The sequence below is a fragment of the Anolis carolinensis genome, unplaced genomic scaffold (genome assembly GCF_035594765.1).
Source record: "Anolis carolinensis isolate JA03-04 unplaced genomic scaffold, rAnoCar3.1.pri scaffold_14, whole genome shotgun sequence".
Lineage (NCBI taxonomy): Eukaryota > Metazoa > Chordata > Lepidosauria > Squamata > Dactyloidae > Anolis > Anolis carolinensis.
In genome coordinates, this window is record NW_026943825.1 from 8,676,554 (window position 1) to 8,693,901 (window position 17,348).

At 39.7% G+C, this 17,348-nt stretch overlaps 1 protein-coding gene across 1 annotated transcript in view; it reads left to right on the forward strand.

Annotated features, from left to right (window-relative positions):
- ndufs2 (NADH:ubiquinone oxidoreductase core subunit S2) overlaps positions 1 to 15,564 on the forward strand; it is a 28,808-nt gene extending 13,244 nt beyond the window's left edge. Inside the window, exons 4-14 of the mRNA XM_062964890.1 lie at positions 673 to 793; positions 3,078 to 3,190; positions 6,147 to 6,221; positions 7,011 to 7,088; positions 8,333 to 8,418; positions 10,467 to 10,586; positions 10,675 to 10,804; positions 10,891 to 10,986; positions 11,942 to 12,025; positions 12,543 to 12,600; positions 15,367 to 15,564. Coding sequence (XP_062820960.1) covers positions 673 to 793; positions 3,078 to 3,190; positions 6,147 to 6,221; positions 7,011 to 7,088; positions 8,333 to 8,418; positions 10,467 to 10,586; positions 10,675 to 10,804; positions 10,891 to 10,986; positions 11,942 to 12,025; positions 12,543 to 12,600; positions 15,367 to 15,404 — 999 coding nt within the window. The 3' untranslated portion in view covers positions 15,405 to 15,564. The remainder of the gene's footprint in view (positions 1 to 672; positions 794 to 3,077; positions 3,191 to 6,146; positions 6,222 to 7,010; positions 7,089 to 8,332; positions 8,419 to 10,466; positions 10,587 to 10,674; positions 10,805 to 10,890; positions 10,987 to 11,941; positions 12,026 to 12,542; positions 12,601 to 15,366) is intronic.
- Positions 15,565 to 17,348: the final 1,784 nt, after the last annotated feature.

Genomic DNA, 17,348 nt, shown 5'->3' on the forward strand with positions numbered 1-17,348 from the left:
TATTGTATTATTGCATTTATTATTTTACTCTATTATTATTGTTACAATTACACTTATTTTACTTTATTTTATTTTTATTAATACATTTATTATTTCACTGATATGTTTATTGTTGCATTTTTACTTTATTATTACATTTGTTATGTTACTGTATTTATTAGTATTATTACACTTATTATTTTACACTATTATTATTAAAAGGATATATAAGCACATTTACATTGAAGAAGATGAGAATAATGATTTAATCAGAGCTGGACAGTCTTGAATTACAGTTTTATGTAAATACAATACAGTCTCACTTATCCAAGCTAAACGGTCCGGCAGAACCTTGGATAAGTGAATATCTTGGATAATAAGAAGAGATTAAGGAAAAGCCTATTAAATATCAAAATAGGTAATGCTTTTACAAATTAAGCACCAAAACATCATGTTATACAACAAATTTGACAGAAAAAGTAGTTCAATACACAGTAATGTTATGTTGTAATTACGGTATTTACAAATTTAGTACCAGAATATCACAATATAATGAAAACATTGACTACAAAAATGCATTGGATAATCCAGAACCTTGGATAAGTTAGTCTTGGATAAGTGAGACTCTACTGTACTTCCAGATGATTCTTGGTGATGTTTCCATCTGTATTAAACTAACTATTTCCGCTTTAGGCTCTGCCGTATTTTGACCGGCTGGATTATGTCTCCATGATGTGCAATGAACAGGCCTATTCCTTAGCGGTGGAGAAGCTGCTTAATATCCGTCCACCCCTGAGAGCTCAGTGGATTCGAGGTGGGTGAACAAGTTGCCGAAATTTGATTCCTGGCGGGGGTTTGGGTTAGGGAACTGACCTTCCTTTCTGGGAGTTGTAGTTCACCCACAGCCAGGGAAACTGTGACCCACAGCGATGATGATGATGATGATGATGATGATGATAATACTTTCTTTTTCTATCCCGCCACCATCTCCCCGAAGGGACTCAGGGCGGATAACATGGGGCGATGCCCAAAACAAAACAGAATAAAGCAATTACAGCAAATGTCAAAACAAAAACAGTAATAACATAAATAAAATAAACAATTTAAACATTTTAAAAATACCATAAAACACATAAAATCAGATGAACCTGGACCAAACTTGGCACACAGAATCACCTACTGGAGGGGTTGGAGGGGACTGGCTCAGCAGAGTGGGAGTTGTAGTTCACCTACAGGCAGAGAGCACACTCAACCCAACCCATGATACATCCGGAGCAGACTTGCCCAGCATAACAAACTTAAAGTGCTGATGGGGTTTCTGGGGATGGTAAACCTGGCATGATGGGAGTTGTAGTTCACCCACAACTTTGTTCATTTGGGACAATTGAAACATTGACTTTTTCAAATAACCCGGGCTACGCCGGGAACCCAGGGTAGTGGCATATAATAATAATAATAATAATAATAATAATAATAATAATAATAATAATAATAATAATAATACAAACTTTATTTTTATACCGCCCTATATATGTGTGCATGTGTGTGTATATGTGTGTGTGTGTGTGTATATATATATACACACACACATGCATATATACATATATACAATATAATTTACAATAATATTTAATAATATTTAATATTATAATATATTGTATATACATATAATATTAATATTATTATTAATAATAATATAATAATAATAATAATAATAATAATAATAATAATAATAATAATAATAATAATCTTTATTTATACCCCACCACCATCTCCCCAACGGGGACTCGGGGCGGCTTACATGGGGCCATGCCCAGAACAATACAATATAACAAAATATAAATAAAACAACAAATCATAATGCATTAAACAATACAATAAAAAAAGAAAAAAATATATACACTACAGTAAACAAAATCAAAAGAACAGTAGAACAATAAAACCAAGGGCGGGCCACATGAACACTAAGTTAAAACTCCGGGTGAGAAAGGAAGTAGGAGTAAAAACCATAGAGAACAGGGTTATAGAGTGGTAATAATATTGTAATAATACAATATAATAATATTAATTACCGTATATACTCGAGTATAAGCCGACCCGAATATAAGCTGAGGTACCTAATTTTACCACAAAAAAACTGGGAAAACATTGACTCCAGTATAAGCCGAAGGTTGGTAAATTTCAGAAATAAAAATAGATACCAATAAAATTACATTAATTGAGGCATCAGTAGGTTAAATGTTTTTGAATATTTACATAAAGCTCAAATTTAAGATAAGACTGTCCAACTCTGATCAAATCATTATTCTCATCTTCTTCAATGTAAATGCCCTTACGTATCTTTTTAATAATAATAGAGTAAAATAATACATGTAATAATAATAATAAATACAGGAAAATAATGCATGTAATAATAAATAGAGTAAAATAGTAAATATAATAATAATAAGATCAGAGTGAAATAATAAATGTATTAATAATAATAAGAAATAGAGTAAAATAAATGTAATAGTAGCAACAATAATAGAGAAAAATAATAAATGTAATAATGGAGAAAAATAATAAATGTCCCATACATTCTCGAGTATAAGCTGATCCAAATATAAGCCAACCAGGACCCTCACTCGAGTATAAGCCGAGAGGGGCTTTTCAGTCTTAAAAAAAGGGCTGAAAAACTAGGCTTATACTTGAGTATATACAGTATATATTATATATTACATGTAATATAATTAATAATATTACAATATGTAGATATAAGACAATATGGTAATTTATTGCCAGTATTGTGCTATGCTAATAATATAATATTGTATGTAAATTTAATTTGTAAGCCGCTCTGAGTCCTCTTTGGGGTGAGAAGGGCAGGATATAAATGTATTAAATAAATCCATTTCAGGGGACTCAGAGCGGTTATAAAAATAAGCTGCTGTGTCCTATGACGCCCACCCATGAGCCTCCCAGTATTCCTTAACGTTCTGCCATTGCAGTTAACATAGTGTCAAAATGCATGAATTCTACAGAGTAGGTGCCCTCTATGTTATGCACTTCTTGGGCATTTATAGCTGAGAGCTCACTGTCTTTGCCCACTTTCTTACCAGTTCTCTTTGGCGAAATTACCCGCATCTTGAACCACATCATGGCCATCACCACGCACGCCCTGGACATTGGGGCTATGACGCCCTTCTTCTGGATGTTTGAGGAAAGAGAAAAGGTACGAAGATGTGCTGTGCATTTCCTGCATGGAAATAGGATATTGATTTATTTGCGACATTTATATCCCGCCCTTCTCAGGGTGGCTTACAAGTTATACGTAATACAATATATTATATTATCAGCATAGCACAATAAAAGCATTATTTATAACTATATTGTACTATACTGAAATATTATTAGTAATATTATGTGTAATACATAATATATAATTATAATAAATATATTATTATTATATTGTATTACATTATAATATTATGATCAATATTATATGTACATACAATATATTATTAGCATATCATAATATAAGCATTACAGTATATATTACCATATTGTACTATACAACTATACTGCAATATTATTAGTAATATTACGTGTAATACATAATATACAATTATAATAAGTATATTATTATTATTATTATTATTATATTGTATTACATTATAATATTATGATCAATATTATATGTACATACAATATATTACAAGCATATCATAATATAAGCATTACAGTATATATTACCATATTGTACTATACAACTATACTGCAGTATTATTAGTAATATTCCATGTAATACATAATATACAATTATAATAAGTATATTATTATTAGATTGTATTACGTTATAATATTATGATCAATATTATATGTACATACAATATATTATATTATTAGCATATCACAATATAAACATTATATATTACCATATTGTACTATACCGCTATACTGCAATATTATTACAGTAGAGTCTCACTTATCCAAGCTAAATGGCCGGCAGAACCTTGGATAAGCGAATATCTTGGATAATGAGGGATTAAGGAAAAGCCAATTAAACATCAAATTAGGTTATGATTTTACAAATTAAGCACCAAAACATCATGTTATACAACAAAATTGACAGAAAAAGTAGTTCAATATGCAGTAATGTTATGTTGTAATTACTGTATTTACAAATTCAGCACCAAAATATCATGATGTATTGAAAACATTGACTACAAAAATGGCTTGGATTATCCAGAAGCTTGGATAAGCGAGGCTTGGATAAGTGAGACTCTACTGTAGTAAGATTACATGTAATATATAATATACAATTATAGTAAGTGTATTATTATTATATTGTATAACATTATAATATTATTATCAATTTTATATGTACAGTAGAGTCTCACTTATCCAACGTTCTGGTTTATCCAACACATTTTTGTAGTCAATGTTTTCAAAACATCATGATATTTTAGTGCTAAATTCATAAATACAGTAATTACTACATAGCATTAGTGTGTATTGAACTACTTTTTCTGTCAAATTTGTTGTATAACATGATGTTTTGGTGCTTAATTTGTAAAATCATAACCTAATTTGATGTTTAATAGGCTTTTCCTTAATTTCTCCTTATTATCCAACATATTCACGTTCTGCCGGCCTGTTTATATTGGATAAGTGAGACTCTACTGTATAAACAATATATTAGTATAGCATCTGGGAAAAGGAGTGGGGTATAAATAAAGTTTTATTATTATTATTATTATTATTATTATTATTATTATTATTATTATTATTATTTAAAACACAACAAGTTGAGTCCACAGCAGACACTCTGCTGGCTGTTGTACTGGATTACATGCCGGACACTTCCCAAGTGTCTAGGATTATGTGATGTATCGGCGAATAATGTGTGCAGTAAGGTGGCCTTCTGCAGCTGGCAGATAGTAATTTTGTCAGCGCCAATTGTGTTTAAGTGCAGACTAAGGTCTTTAGGCACTGCACCCAGTGTGCCGATCACCACTGGGACCACCTTGACTGGCTTGTGCCACAGTCTTTGCAATTCAATCTTCAAATCCTCATTTAAATAATTTATTAAATTATTTATTTAATAAATTATTATTATTTATACGTGTATTATTATATTGGATACTGTATTGTGTTCTGCCTGTCACGCTCTGCAAAAATGGCAGACCCTGTCTAGATAGAACAGTGCTTCCCAAAGTAGGCGCTACCGCCCCCTGGTGGGCGCTGCAGTGATCCAGGGGAGTGGTGATGGCCACAGGTGCATTTGGGGGCGGGGTCAGGGGAGGGGCGGGGCCTCTTCCCAAGTGCTGGAGACAGGGCTGAGAATCTATACCTCTCCTGAGGCGCTTGTTGGGACACAGAGGGCGGAGCTAGGAAAGGGGGCGGGGCCTCCTTCCAAGAGCCCGAGACAGGGCTGAGCCTCTATACCTCTCCTGAGAGGACTTTTAGGACTAAAGGGCGGGGCTAGGGGTGGGGGCGGGGCCTCCTTCCAAGAGCCCGAGACAGGGCTGAGCCTCTATACCTCTCCTGAGAGGACTTTTAGGACTAAAGGGCGGGGCTAGGGGTGGGGGCGGGGCCTCTTCCCAAGAGCCCGAGACAGGGCTGAGCCTCTATATCTCTCCTGAGAGGACTTTTAGGACTAAAGGGCGGGGCTAGGGGTGGGGGCGGGGCCTCCTTCCAAGAGCCCGAGACAGGGCTGAGCCTCTATATCTCTCCTGAGAGGACTTTTAGGACTAAAGGGCGGGGCTAGGGGTGGGGGCGGGGCCTCTTTCCAAGAGCCCGAGACAGGGCTGAGCCTCTATACCTCCCCTGAGGCGCTTGTTAGAACACGAGGCAGGATATAGAGGTTCAGCCCCATCAGGCACTTGGGAAGAGGCCCTGCCCCCTCCTCTAGCCCCACCCCCATGTCCTGGCAGATGCCGCAGGACAAGGATAGAAGCTCAGCCCTGCCTCAGAGCTCGTAACTCCACCCATCCCAGTCCTGGCCCCGCCCACTTCCCCCTCGCAGCCCTGCATCTTGGACTAGGGGAGAGGCTCAGCCCCGCCCTCTTGAGCAGGAGCCACGCCCACCCCTCTGTGCCACGCCCCCTTTCTGAAATTACTCTCCAATTAATAAGCAGCACTGTGCTAAAGTATTTCCTTTCCTTTTGACCTTTTTCTTCCTGCAGATGTTTGAATTCTACGAGCGTGTTTCTGGCGCTCGGATGCACGCTGCTTATGTCCGTCCGGGAGGGGTCCATCAGGTAAGAATCCTGCCAAGGGACTAGTTAAGAGAAGTACTGTATATACTCGAGTATAAGCCGACCCGAATATAAGCCAAGGCACCTAATTTTACCACAAAAAACTGGGAAAACATTGACTCAAGTATAAACCGAGGGTGGTAAATTTCAGAAATAAAAACAGATACCAATAAAATTACATTAATTGAGGCATCAGTAGGTTAAATGTTTTTGAATATTTACATAAAGCTCTAATTTAAGATAAGACTGTCCAACTCTGATCATATTATTCTCATCTTCTTCAATGTAAATGTGCTTATGTATCTTTTTAATAATAATAAATATAGTAATAATAATAATAAGATCAGAGTGAAATAATAAATGTATTAATAATAATAAAAATAGAGTAAAATAAATGTAATAGTAGCAACAATACTAGAGAAAAATAATAAATGTATTAATACCAATAATAGAGAAAAAATAATAAATGTGTCATATATTCTCGAGTATAAGCTGACCCAAATATAAGCCAACCAGGACCCTCACCTGAGTATAAGCCGAGGGGGGCTTTTTCAGTCTTAAAAAAAGGGCTGAAAAACTAGGCTTATATTCGAGTATATACCGTAATCGCCTCGCAGGCCTCAAATGGAGGAAATAACCAAGTTGGATCAGCTTCAGAAAAGGGCAACAAGGAGGATATGAAATATGGAGAATAGAACGTATACAAAAAAGGTTGAGAGAAGAATGGCACTCTTCAGAGACCACGTTTTCAACGTCTGCTCATCTTGTCGTCTTCTTTCCACCCAAACCCAGGACATGCCCTTGGGTCTGATGGACGATATCTATGAGTTCGTGAAGAATTTCTCCATCCGGATAGACGAGGTGGAAGAGGTAAGGCTCTCTCTCGCTTTGAGCCAAAAGGGGAGGCGGGCAATAAATTAAATATATATCTATATATATAAAGGGGTAATGAAATTTCGGCCTAGGACAAAACAACAAAACTATACATCCCAGAAACACTAAACTTGGCAGCACAACCCCTCATCCATGCCTCTAGGTTCATACAACAAAAAGAAAAGAAAAAGAAAATCCTAATTTAAGGGAGAGAAATACAGTAGAGTCTCACTTATCCAAACCTCGCTTATCCAAGCCTCTGGATTATCCAAGCCATTTTTGTAGTCAATGTTTTCAATATATTGTGATATTTTGGTGCTAAATTCGTAAATACAGTAATTACAACACAATGTTACTACGTATTGAACTACTTTTTCTGTCAAATTTGTTGTATAACATGATGTTTTGGTGCTTAATCTGTAAAATCATAATCTAATTTGAAATTTAATAGGCTTTTCCTTAATCCCTCCTTATTATCCAAGATATTCACTTATCCAAAGTTCTGCCGGCCCGTTTAGCTTGGATAAGTGAGACTCTACTGTAATTGTTTTTATCCAGTTGCTGCCAGTTAGAAGGCTATGCTCTGCCCACTTGGTCTCCTAGCAAGCCACTCATCCCAGGGGACAGGCAGAGTTAGGCCTCTTCCACACTGCCTATAAAATACAGATTATCTGATTTGAACTGGATTATATGGCAGTGTAAAAGGGGCCCCTGATGGCACAGTGTGTTAAAGCACTGAGCTGCTGAACTTGCAGACCAAAAGATCCCAGGTTCAAATCCTGAGAGCGGAGTGAGCGCCCGCTGTTAGCCCCAGCTCCTGCCAACCTAGCAGTTCGAAAACATCCCAATGTGAGTAGATCAATAGGCACCGCTCCAGTGGGAAAGTAATGGTGCTCCATGCAGTCATGCCAATGGCCACATGACCTTGGAGGTGTCTATGGACAACGCCGGCTCTTCGGCTTAGAAATGGAGATGAGCACCAACCCCCAGAGTCAGACACGACTGGACTTAATGTCTGGGGAAAACCTTTACCCTTTACCATAACGACCACCAATTCCTCAAGACTTTCTTTCCCATACCACCAGACTTCGCCACAGCAACGCGTGGCTGGGTACAGCTAATATATATATATATATATATATATATATATATATATATATATATATAAATATTTAAGGCTTTTTTTAAACCCTCGATCTGTTGGAAGATTAATCGGGTCATGTCTCCTTTTCTCATTGCAGATGCTCACCAACAATCGGATCTGGAAGAACCGGACTGTTGATATTGGAGTGGTGACCTCAGAGGAAGCCCTCAATTACGGCTTTAGGTAAAGAACTCTAAGGAAGCATTGCAGGGAGGACAAAGGGTGAAGCCTAAGATGACAGTAGATTTGAGCTCAGCGGCTCTTCCTTCTACCACTTGAACCTTACAGAGGCATTTCACCCTTTATATAAAGCATACCGTATATAGTAAAGGTAAAGGTTTTCCCCTGACATTAAGTCCAGTCATGTCTGACTCTGGGAGTTGGTGCTCATCTGAAGAGCCGGCGTTGTCCGTAGACACCTCCAAGGTCATGTGGCCGGCATGACTGCATGGAGCGCTGTTACCTTCCCGCCAGAGCGGTACCTATTGATCTACTCACATTGGCATGTGAGTAGATCAATAAACTCAAGTATAAGCCGACCCAAATATAAGCCAAGGCACCTAATTTTACCACAAAAACTGGGAAAACACTGACTCTGGTATAAGCCTAGAGTGGTAAATTTCAGAAATAAAAACAGATACTGATAAAATTACTTCAATTGAGGCATCAGCAGTTTAAATGCTTTTGTATTTTTACGTCAAATTGTAATTTAAGATATGACTGTCCAACTCTGATTAAGTCATTATTCTCATCTTCTTCAATGTAAATGGGTTTATGTATCCTTTTAATAATAATAGAGTGAAATAATAAATGCAATAATAAATGCAGTAAAATAATAATGTATTATTACAGTAGAGTCTTACTTATCAAAGCTAAACAGGCCAGCAGAACCTTGGATAAGCAAATATCTTGGATAATAAGGAGGGATTAAGGAAAAGCCTATTAAACATCAAATTAGGTTATGGTTTTACAAATTAAGCACCAAAACATCATGTTATACAACAAATTTGACAGAAAACGTAGTTCAATACGCAGTAATGTTATGTTGTAATTACTGTATTTAGGTATTTAGCACCAAAATATCACGATATATTGAAAACATTGACTACAAAAATAGCTTGGATAATCCAGAAGCTTGGATGAGTGAGGCTTGGATAAGTGAGACTCTACTGTACTGTATTTATGAATTTAGCACTAAAATATCACAATATATTGAAAACATTGACTACAAAAATGCATCGGATAATCCAGAATCTTGGATAAGCAAGTCTTGGATAAGTAAGACTCTACTGTAATAATAAAAATAGAGTAAAATAAATGTAAAAGTAACAACAGTAAGAGTAAAATAATAAATGTAATAATAATAATTAACAGAGTAAAATAATAAATGTAATAATAATAATTAATAGAGTAGAATAATAAATGTAATACAGTAGAGTCTCACTTATCCAACATAAACGGGCCGGCAGAACGTTGGATAAGCGAATATGTTGGATAATAAGGAGACATTAAGGAGAAGCCTATTAAACATCAAATTAGGTTATGATTTTATAAATTAAGCACCAAAACTTCATGTTATACAACAAATTTGACAGAAAAAGTAGTTCAATATGCAGTAATGCTACGTAGTAATCACTGTATTTACGAATTTAGCACCAAAATATCACGATGTGTTGAAAACATTGACTACAAAAATGCGTTGGATAATCCAGAATGTTGGATAAGCGAATGTTGGATAAGTGAGACTCTACTGTAATAATAAATAGAGGAAAATAATAAATGTAATAATACCAATAGCAATAGAGAAAAATAATAAATGTACCATATATTCTTGAGTTTAAGCTGACCCAAATAATAAATAGAGTAAAATAATAAATGTATTAATCATAATAAAAATAGAGTAAAATAAATGTAATAGTAGCAACAATAATAGAGAAAAATAATAAATGTAATAATAGCAATAATAATAGAGAAAAATAATAAATGTACCATATATTCTCAAGTATAAGCCAACTTGAATATAAGCCAACCAGGATCCTCACTGGAATATAAGCCGAGGGGTTTTTTTTAAGTCCTAAAAAAGGGGCTGAAAAACTCAGCTTATATTCGAGTATATACAGTATATACAATGGAGCCATCCTCTAAAGCACGCATGGGCAAGCTAACTCAAAGAAAATAATGTGAACCTGTCTTGGTTGCATTCTGCATGTGATGCCTCTTTTTCTTGGCAGTGGGGTGATGCTCCGTGGCTCAGGGATACAGTGGGATCTTCGCAAAAGCCAGCCTTACGATGTCTACGATCAAGTGGAGTTTGACGTCCCGATTGGGTCGCGCGGCGACTGCTATGACAGGTTGGGCTCTTTGTAACGATGCTTTTCGCTGAACAAGCGAGAATTTCAACAGCCGTTGCATCCTACTTCGGGGCCTTTCTCTCCCCAGGTACCTGTGCCGGGTGGAAGAGATGCGCCAGTCCCTCCGCATCATCGTGCAGGCCCTGAACAAGATGCCCGAAGGGGAGGTCAAGGTGGACGACGCCAAGATCTCTCCTCCCAAAAGAGCCGAGATGAAGGTAACACTCCACTCGCCTCCACCCAAAGGAAAACACCACTTCTTTTCTGTCTGAATTTCCACCGCCTGTCTTCTCCTTCTTTCCAGACCTCCATGGAAGCGCTCATCCACCACTTCAAGCTGTACACAGAGGGCTACCAGGTGCCCCCCGGAGCCACCTACACTGCCATCGAGGCTCCAAAGGTATTTCACTTGTTATATAGAGAATAGTGGAGCCTCCAGTGGCTCAGTGTGCAAAAAAGTGTCCGACTCTAGGGGTTGGTGCTCATCTCCATTTCTAAGCCGAAGAGCCGGCGTTGTCCGTAGACACCTCCAAGATCATGTGGCCGGCATGACTGCATGCAGTGCCATTACCTTCCTGCTGGAGCGGTACCTATTGATCTACTCACATTTGCATGTTTTTGAACGGCTAGGTTGGCAGGAGCTGGGGCTAGCAGCGGGCGCTCAATTCCGCTTCCGGGATTTGAACCTGGGACCTTTTGGTCTGCAAGTTCAGCAGCTCAGCGCTTTAACACACTGTGCCACCTGGGCCCCCCGAGTATACTTGAATACAGTAGAGTCTCACTTATCCAAGCTAAATGGGCCGGCAGAAGCTTGGATAAGCGAATATCTTGGATAATAAGGAGGGATTAAGGAAAAGCCTATTAAACATCAAATTAAGTTATGGTTTTACAAATTAAGCACCAAAACATCATGTTTTACAACAAATTTGACAGAAAAAGCAGTTCAATACGCAATAATGTTATGTTGTAATTACTGTATTTAGCACCAAAATATCACGATATATTGAAAACATTGACTACAAAAATAGCTTGGATAATCCAGAAACTTGGATAAGCGAGGCTTGGATAAGTGAGACTCTACTGTATATACAGTATATTAAAGCCAGGTTTAAATATTTCAAATAATATCGTATTGAGGGGAGTCCCCGGTGGTGCCAGTGACAGGTGCCAGTGACAGGTCGGTGGTTCAAATCTGGAGAGAGCGGGTGAGCTTCCGTCTGTCAGCTACAGCTCCCCATGCAGGGACATGAGAGCAGCCTCCCACAAGGATGATAAAACGTCAAACAGCTTGAAGTTTGTGCCTGGCAATTCTCTTCCACCCATTAATTCCCTCTTTTCTCGGCCTTGTCCTTCAGGGAGAGTTTGGCGTCTACTTGGTCTCGGACGGGAGCAGCAGGCCGTACCGCTGCAAGATCAAGGCTCCTGGCTTTGCCCACCTGGTAAGGCAAAAGAAGGCTTCTCGGATACATAAGGGAACGTGGAGTTGACCTTGTAGCCGGTCTTGAACTGGTGGTTTGAATCATGTGAGGAGAGGGCTGCTATTTGCATGCAAGAAAGAAACTGTCAGAAATGTTGCATTTCAATGCTGTCGGACTCCAGTTCCCATGCTCTCTCTGGCCATGGGCTATGTGTTGTATCTCTTCATTCTTTCACAGCAGCAACATTGGAAAGTCCTGTGTCTGGGGGAATTTCCCAGCTTGCTTCAGACCTATTTCATGTTAGTCACCCTTCTTTCTGGGCTGCAAGAGAACACCCTCCTTTGACCAGATGTTTGCTACCTTCCTTTGTCACATACTTCTTCTGCTTTGTTTTTATTCAACAAAGATTTTGAAATGTTCCGTTTCTAAGTTGAGCTGAGGAAGTATAATACTCACAACAACACCAAAATCAGTCTTAATGGTGATTTCTAAACCTGTGTTTTCTTCTTGCTCCCACTTCCTCATTCCCTGTTTGCAGGCCGGCTTGGATAAGATGTCGCAAGGCCACATGCTGGCAGATGTCGTGGCCATCATCGGTGGGTTCAGTTTCGTTTTTTTATTTGCATCCTGCTTTTAAAGCTGACTCAAAGCAGCTCACATTCAAGCAATACAAAACAGTGAGATGTGATCCCGAAAAATAATGCAGTAGAGTCTCACTTATCCAAGCTAAACTGGCAGAACCTTGGATAAGCGAATAATAATAATAATAATAATAATAATAATAATAATAATAATAATAATAATAACTTTATTTTTATACCCCGCCCCATCTCCCCAAAGGGACTTGGGGCGGCTTACATGGGGCCTAGCCCAATAAAACAATCAATATCAATAACACGACTATAAAACAATTATACCAGTAAAACATACAATATTAAAACAGGAGATTTAATTCATAAAATCCAGAACAGAATGTGCCGGTAGAAATGGACAATAAAGTGCAAAATAGCATTGGCAACATTCTCAGAAAAGGGGGCTATTATAAAATGGGCAGATGGATCAGTCCAACATCAAATTAGGTATCAAAGGCCTTTTGGAAGAGCCAGGTTTTTAAATATCTTGGATAATAAGGAGTGATTAAGGAAAAGCCTATTAAACATCAAATTAGGTTATGATTTTACAAATTAAGCACCAAAACATCGTGTAACGTAACAAATTTGACAGAAAAAGTAGTTCAATACACAGTAATGTTATGTTGTAATTACTATATTTACGAATTTAGCACCAAAATATCACGATATATTGAAAACATTGACTACAAAAATGCCTTGGATAATCCAGAACCTTGGATAAGCGAGTCTTGGATAAGTGAGACTCTACTGTATTTCCAATGTTTTTGTAACAGTGATCTGGAATTTGAGGGAGATCTTTAGCTATTAGCGTGTCCTATCAGTTTGACGTTGAATCCAACTAAGCAAGCTTTCCAGCTTTTGCTGGTTGAGTTCAGTGGACCCAGGACCTCTCAAGAGAGCTGGATTGGAGGCTCTAATATTTTGAGAATTTCCTCTATACTGATGATCATGCCATCACTGCCCAAGCAGGGAGCTTTGAAAGGGTTGAACAAAAGCTCTCAGAAGCTTTAGGTGCTCTTACTGCCTGTTACAGGGAAAACCAGCTGATTCATCGTCCATCTAAAACAGTGGTTCCCAAACTTATTTGGCCTACTGTCCCCTTTCCAGAAAAAATATTACTCAGCGCCTCCTGGAAAGGGGGCGTGGCTTAGAGGGGTGGGCGTGGCTCCTGCTCAAGAGGGCGGGGCTGGAACCTCTCCCCTAGTCCAAGATACAGGGCTGGGAGGGGGAGGTGGGCGGGGCAACAAAGGGGCGGCCAGGACTGGGATGGGCGGAGTTATGAGCTCTGAGTCAGGGCTGAGCTTCTATCCCTGTCCTGGACACAGGGGGCGGGGCTAGAGGAGGGGGCGGGGCCTCTTCCCAAGTGCCTGACGGAGCTGAACATCTCTACCATGTTCTAACAAGCGCCTCAGGGGAGGTATACAGAGGCTCAGCCCTGTCTCATGCCCCACCCTTAGCCCCGCCCTTTAGCCCTAAAAGGCCTCTCAGGGGAGGTATAGAGGCTCAGCCCTGTCTCAGGCTCTTGGAAGGAGGCTCCGCCCTCTGTGTCCCAACAAGCGCCTCAGGAGAGGTATACAGAGGCTCAGCCCTGTCTCATGCCCCACCCTTAGCCCCGCCCTTTAGCCCTAAAAGGCCTCTCAGGAGAGGTATAGAGGCTCAGCCCTATCTCAGGCTCTCGGGAAGAGGCCCCACCCCCACCCTTAGCCCCACCCTTTAGCCCTAAAAGGCCTCTCAGGAGAGGTATAGAGGCTCAGCCCTATCTCAGGCTCTCGGGAAGAGGCCCCACCCCCACCCTTAGCCCCACCCTTTAGCCCTAAAAGGCCTCTCAGGAGAGGTATTGAGGCTCAGCCCTATCTCAGGCTCTCGGGAAGAGGCCCCACCCCCACCCTTAGCCCCACCCTTTAGCCCTAAAAGGCCTCTCAGGGGAGGTATAAAGGCTCAGCCCTGTCTCAGGCTCTTGGAAGGAGGCTCCGCCCTCTGTGTCCCAACAAGCGCCTCAGGAGAGGTATACAGAGGCTCAGCCCTGTCTCATGCCCCACCCTTAGCCCCGCCCTTTAGCCCTAAAAGGCCTCTCAGGAGAGGTATAGAGGCTCAGCCCTATCTCAGGCTCTCGGGAAGAGGCCCCACCCCCACCCTTAGCCCCACCCTTTAGCCCTAAAAGGCCTCTCAGGAGAGGTATAGAGGCTCAGCCCTATCTCAGGCTCTTGGGAAGAGACCCCACCCCCACCCTTAGCCCCACCCTTTAGCCCTAAAAGGCCTCTCAGGAGAGGTATTGAGGCTCAGCCCTATCTCAGGCTCTCGGGAAGAGGCCCCACCCCCACCCTTAGCCCCACCCTTTAGCCCTAAAAGGCCTCTCAGGGGAGGTATAGAGGCTCAGCCCTGTCTCAGGCTCTTGGAAGGAGGCTCCGCCCTCTGTGTCCCAACAAGCGCCTCAGGAGAGGTATAGATCCTCAGCCCTGTCTTGGGGTCTTGGGAAGAAACCACGCCCACTCTAGCTCTGCCCCTCCTCTGGCCCCACCCCGTGTCCTAATAGGTGCCATCACCGCCCCCCTGGATCGCTGCAGCGTCCACCAGGGGGCGGTAGCACCCACTTTGGGAATCACTGATTTAAAACACAAATCTTAAGAACAGACAAGCATCTCGAACTCTACGGACAACTTGGGAATGAATCCCACTGGGGCCCTGCAGCACACCAAAAATGACTCATATCTGTCTTCTTTACCTCCGCAGGCACCCAGGATATTGTTTTTGGCGAAGTGGATAGATAAAGGTTGAGCTCTCTTCGGCCGAACGGAAGCCATCCCTCCTCCCTAGAGACTTTATTCCCTTCTGCTCCGGACACTGGCTTTTGCCAGCAAAGAATGTCAATGCCAGTAAGGTCCTGTGTAACAAAGGCAGTGTTTGCTAATAATAATAATAATAAATTAATGCCGTGTAAGCAGTCTTTGTGTGCGAATGAGAAAGCTGCTGCCCGCTCTTCTCTTCTCTTCCTTCCGCCTTGCGTTTGCCTCTTCGCGGCTTCCCCTTCCTTTGGTTTGGCTGTCATTCTCAGAGATCGCCTTTCCTTCCTTTCTCAGCAATGGGCTCTTTTTTTGACTCTTTCATCCACCTCTTGCTCTGTCATTAGCATTTTTTAAACACCGTCACGCAACTGCACAATTCTATCATGACGCTGAAATAAAATGATGGTAAACGTTTTTCGTGTGCGACTCTGGAGGTTGGTGCTCATCTCCATTTCTAAGTCAAAGAGCCGGCGTTGTCCATAGACACCTCCAAGGTTGTGTGGCCATAGGCATGACTGCATGGAGCACCAATGTTACCTTCCCACCTAGATCTATTGAACTACTCACATTTGCATGTTTTCGAACTGCTAGGTTGGCAGAAGCTGGGGCTAACAGCAGGAGCTCACCCTGCGACCTAGATTCGAACCACCAACCTTTCAGTCAGCAAGTTCGGCAGCTCAGCAGTTTAACCTACTGTGCCACTGGGGGCTCCTGGGGAACCCTAATCCCAGACCAAATCAGAAAGATACATTCATATCACTCCTGCCATTTTTATTTGACAGTACAGTAGAATCTCGCTTATCCAAGCCTCTGGATAATCCAAGCCTCTGGATAATCCAAGCCATTTTTGTAGTCAATGTTTTCAATACATCGTGATATTTTGGTGCTAAATCCGTAAATACAGTAATTACAACATAACATTACTGCGTATTGAACTGCTTTTTCTGTCAAATGTGTTGTATAACATGATGTTTTGGTGCTTAATCTGTAAAATCATAACCTAATTTGATGTTTAATAGCCTTTTCCTTAATCCCTCCTTATTATCCAAGATATTCGCTTATCCAAGCTTCTGCTGGCCCGTTTAGCTTGGATAAGTGAGACTCTACTGTATTTATATTCCGCCCTGAAATGGATTCGGGGTGGATCACAGAACATAAATACTGTATATACTCAAGTATAAGCCTAATTTTTCAGCCCTTGTTTTAGGACTAAAAAAGCCCCCCTCGGCTTATACTTGGGTGAGGGTCCTGGTTGGCTTATATTTGGGTCAGCTTATACTTAAGAATCATTATTCTCATCTTCTCATGTACCATATATTTATTATTTTTCTCTATTATTATTGGTATTACATTTATTATTTTACTCTTTTATTATTACATTTATTATTCTACTCTATTATTGTTGCTACTATTACATTTAGTTTACTCTATTTTTATTATTATTAATACATGATATTATTATTATTACATTTATTATTCTACTCTTTATTATTACTTGTATTATTTTTCTCTATTATTATTACATGTATTATTTTTCTCTATTATTACATTTATGATTGTGCTCTATTATTGTTGCTACTATTACATTTATTTTACTCTATTTTTATTATTATTGTTATTATTATTACATTTATTATTCTACTCTATTTATTATTACTTGTATTATTTTCCTGTATTTGTTTTACTCTATTTTTAAAAGGATACATAAGCACATTAACATTGAAGAAGATGAGAATAATGATTTGATCAGAGTTGGACAGTCTTATCTTAAATTTGAGCTTTATGTAAATACAGTAGAGTCTCACCTATCCAACATAGACATTGGATAAGCAAATATGTTGGATAATAAAGAGGGATTAAGGAAAAGCCTATTAAACATGAAATTAGGTTATGATTTTACAAATTAAGCACCAAAACATCATGTTATAC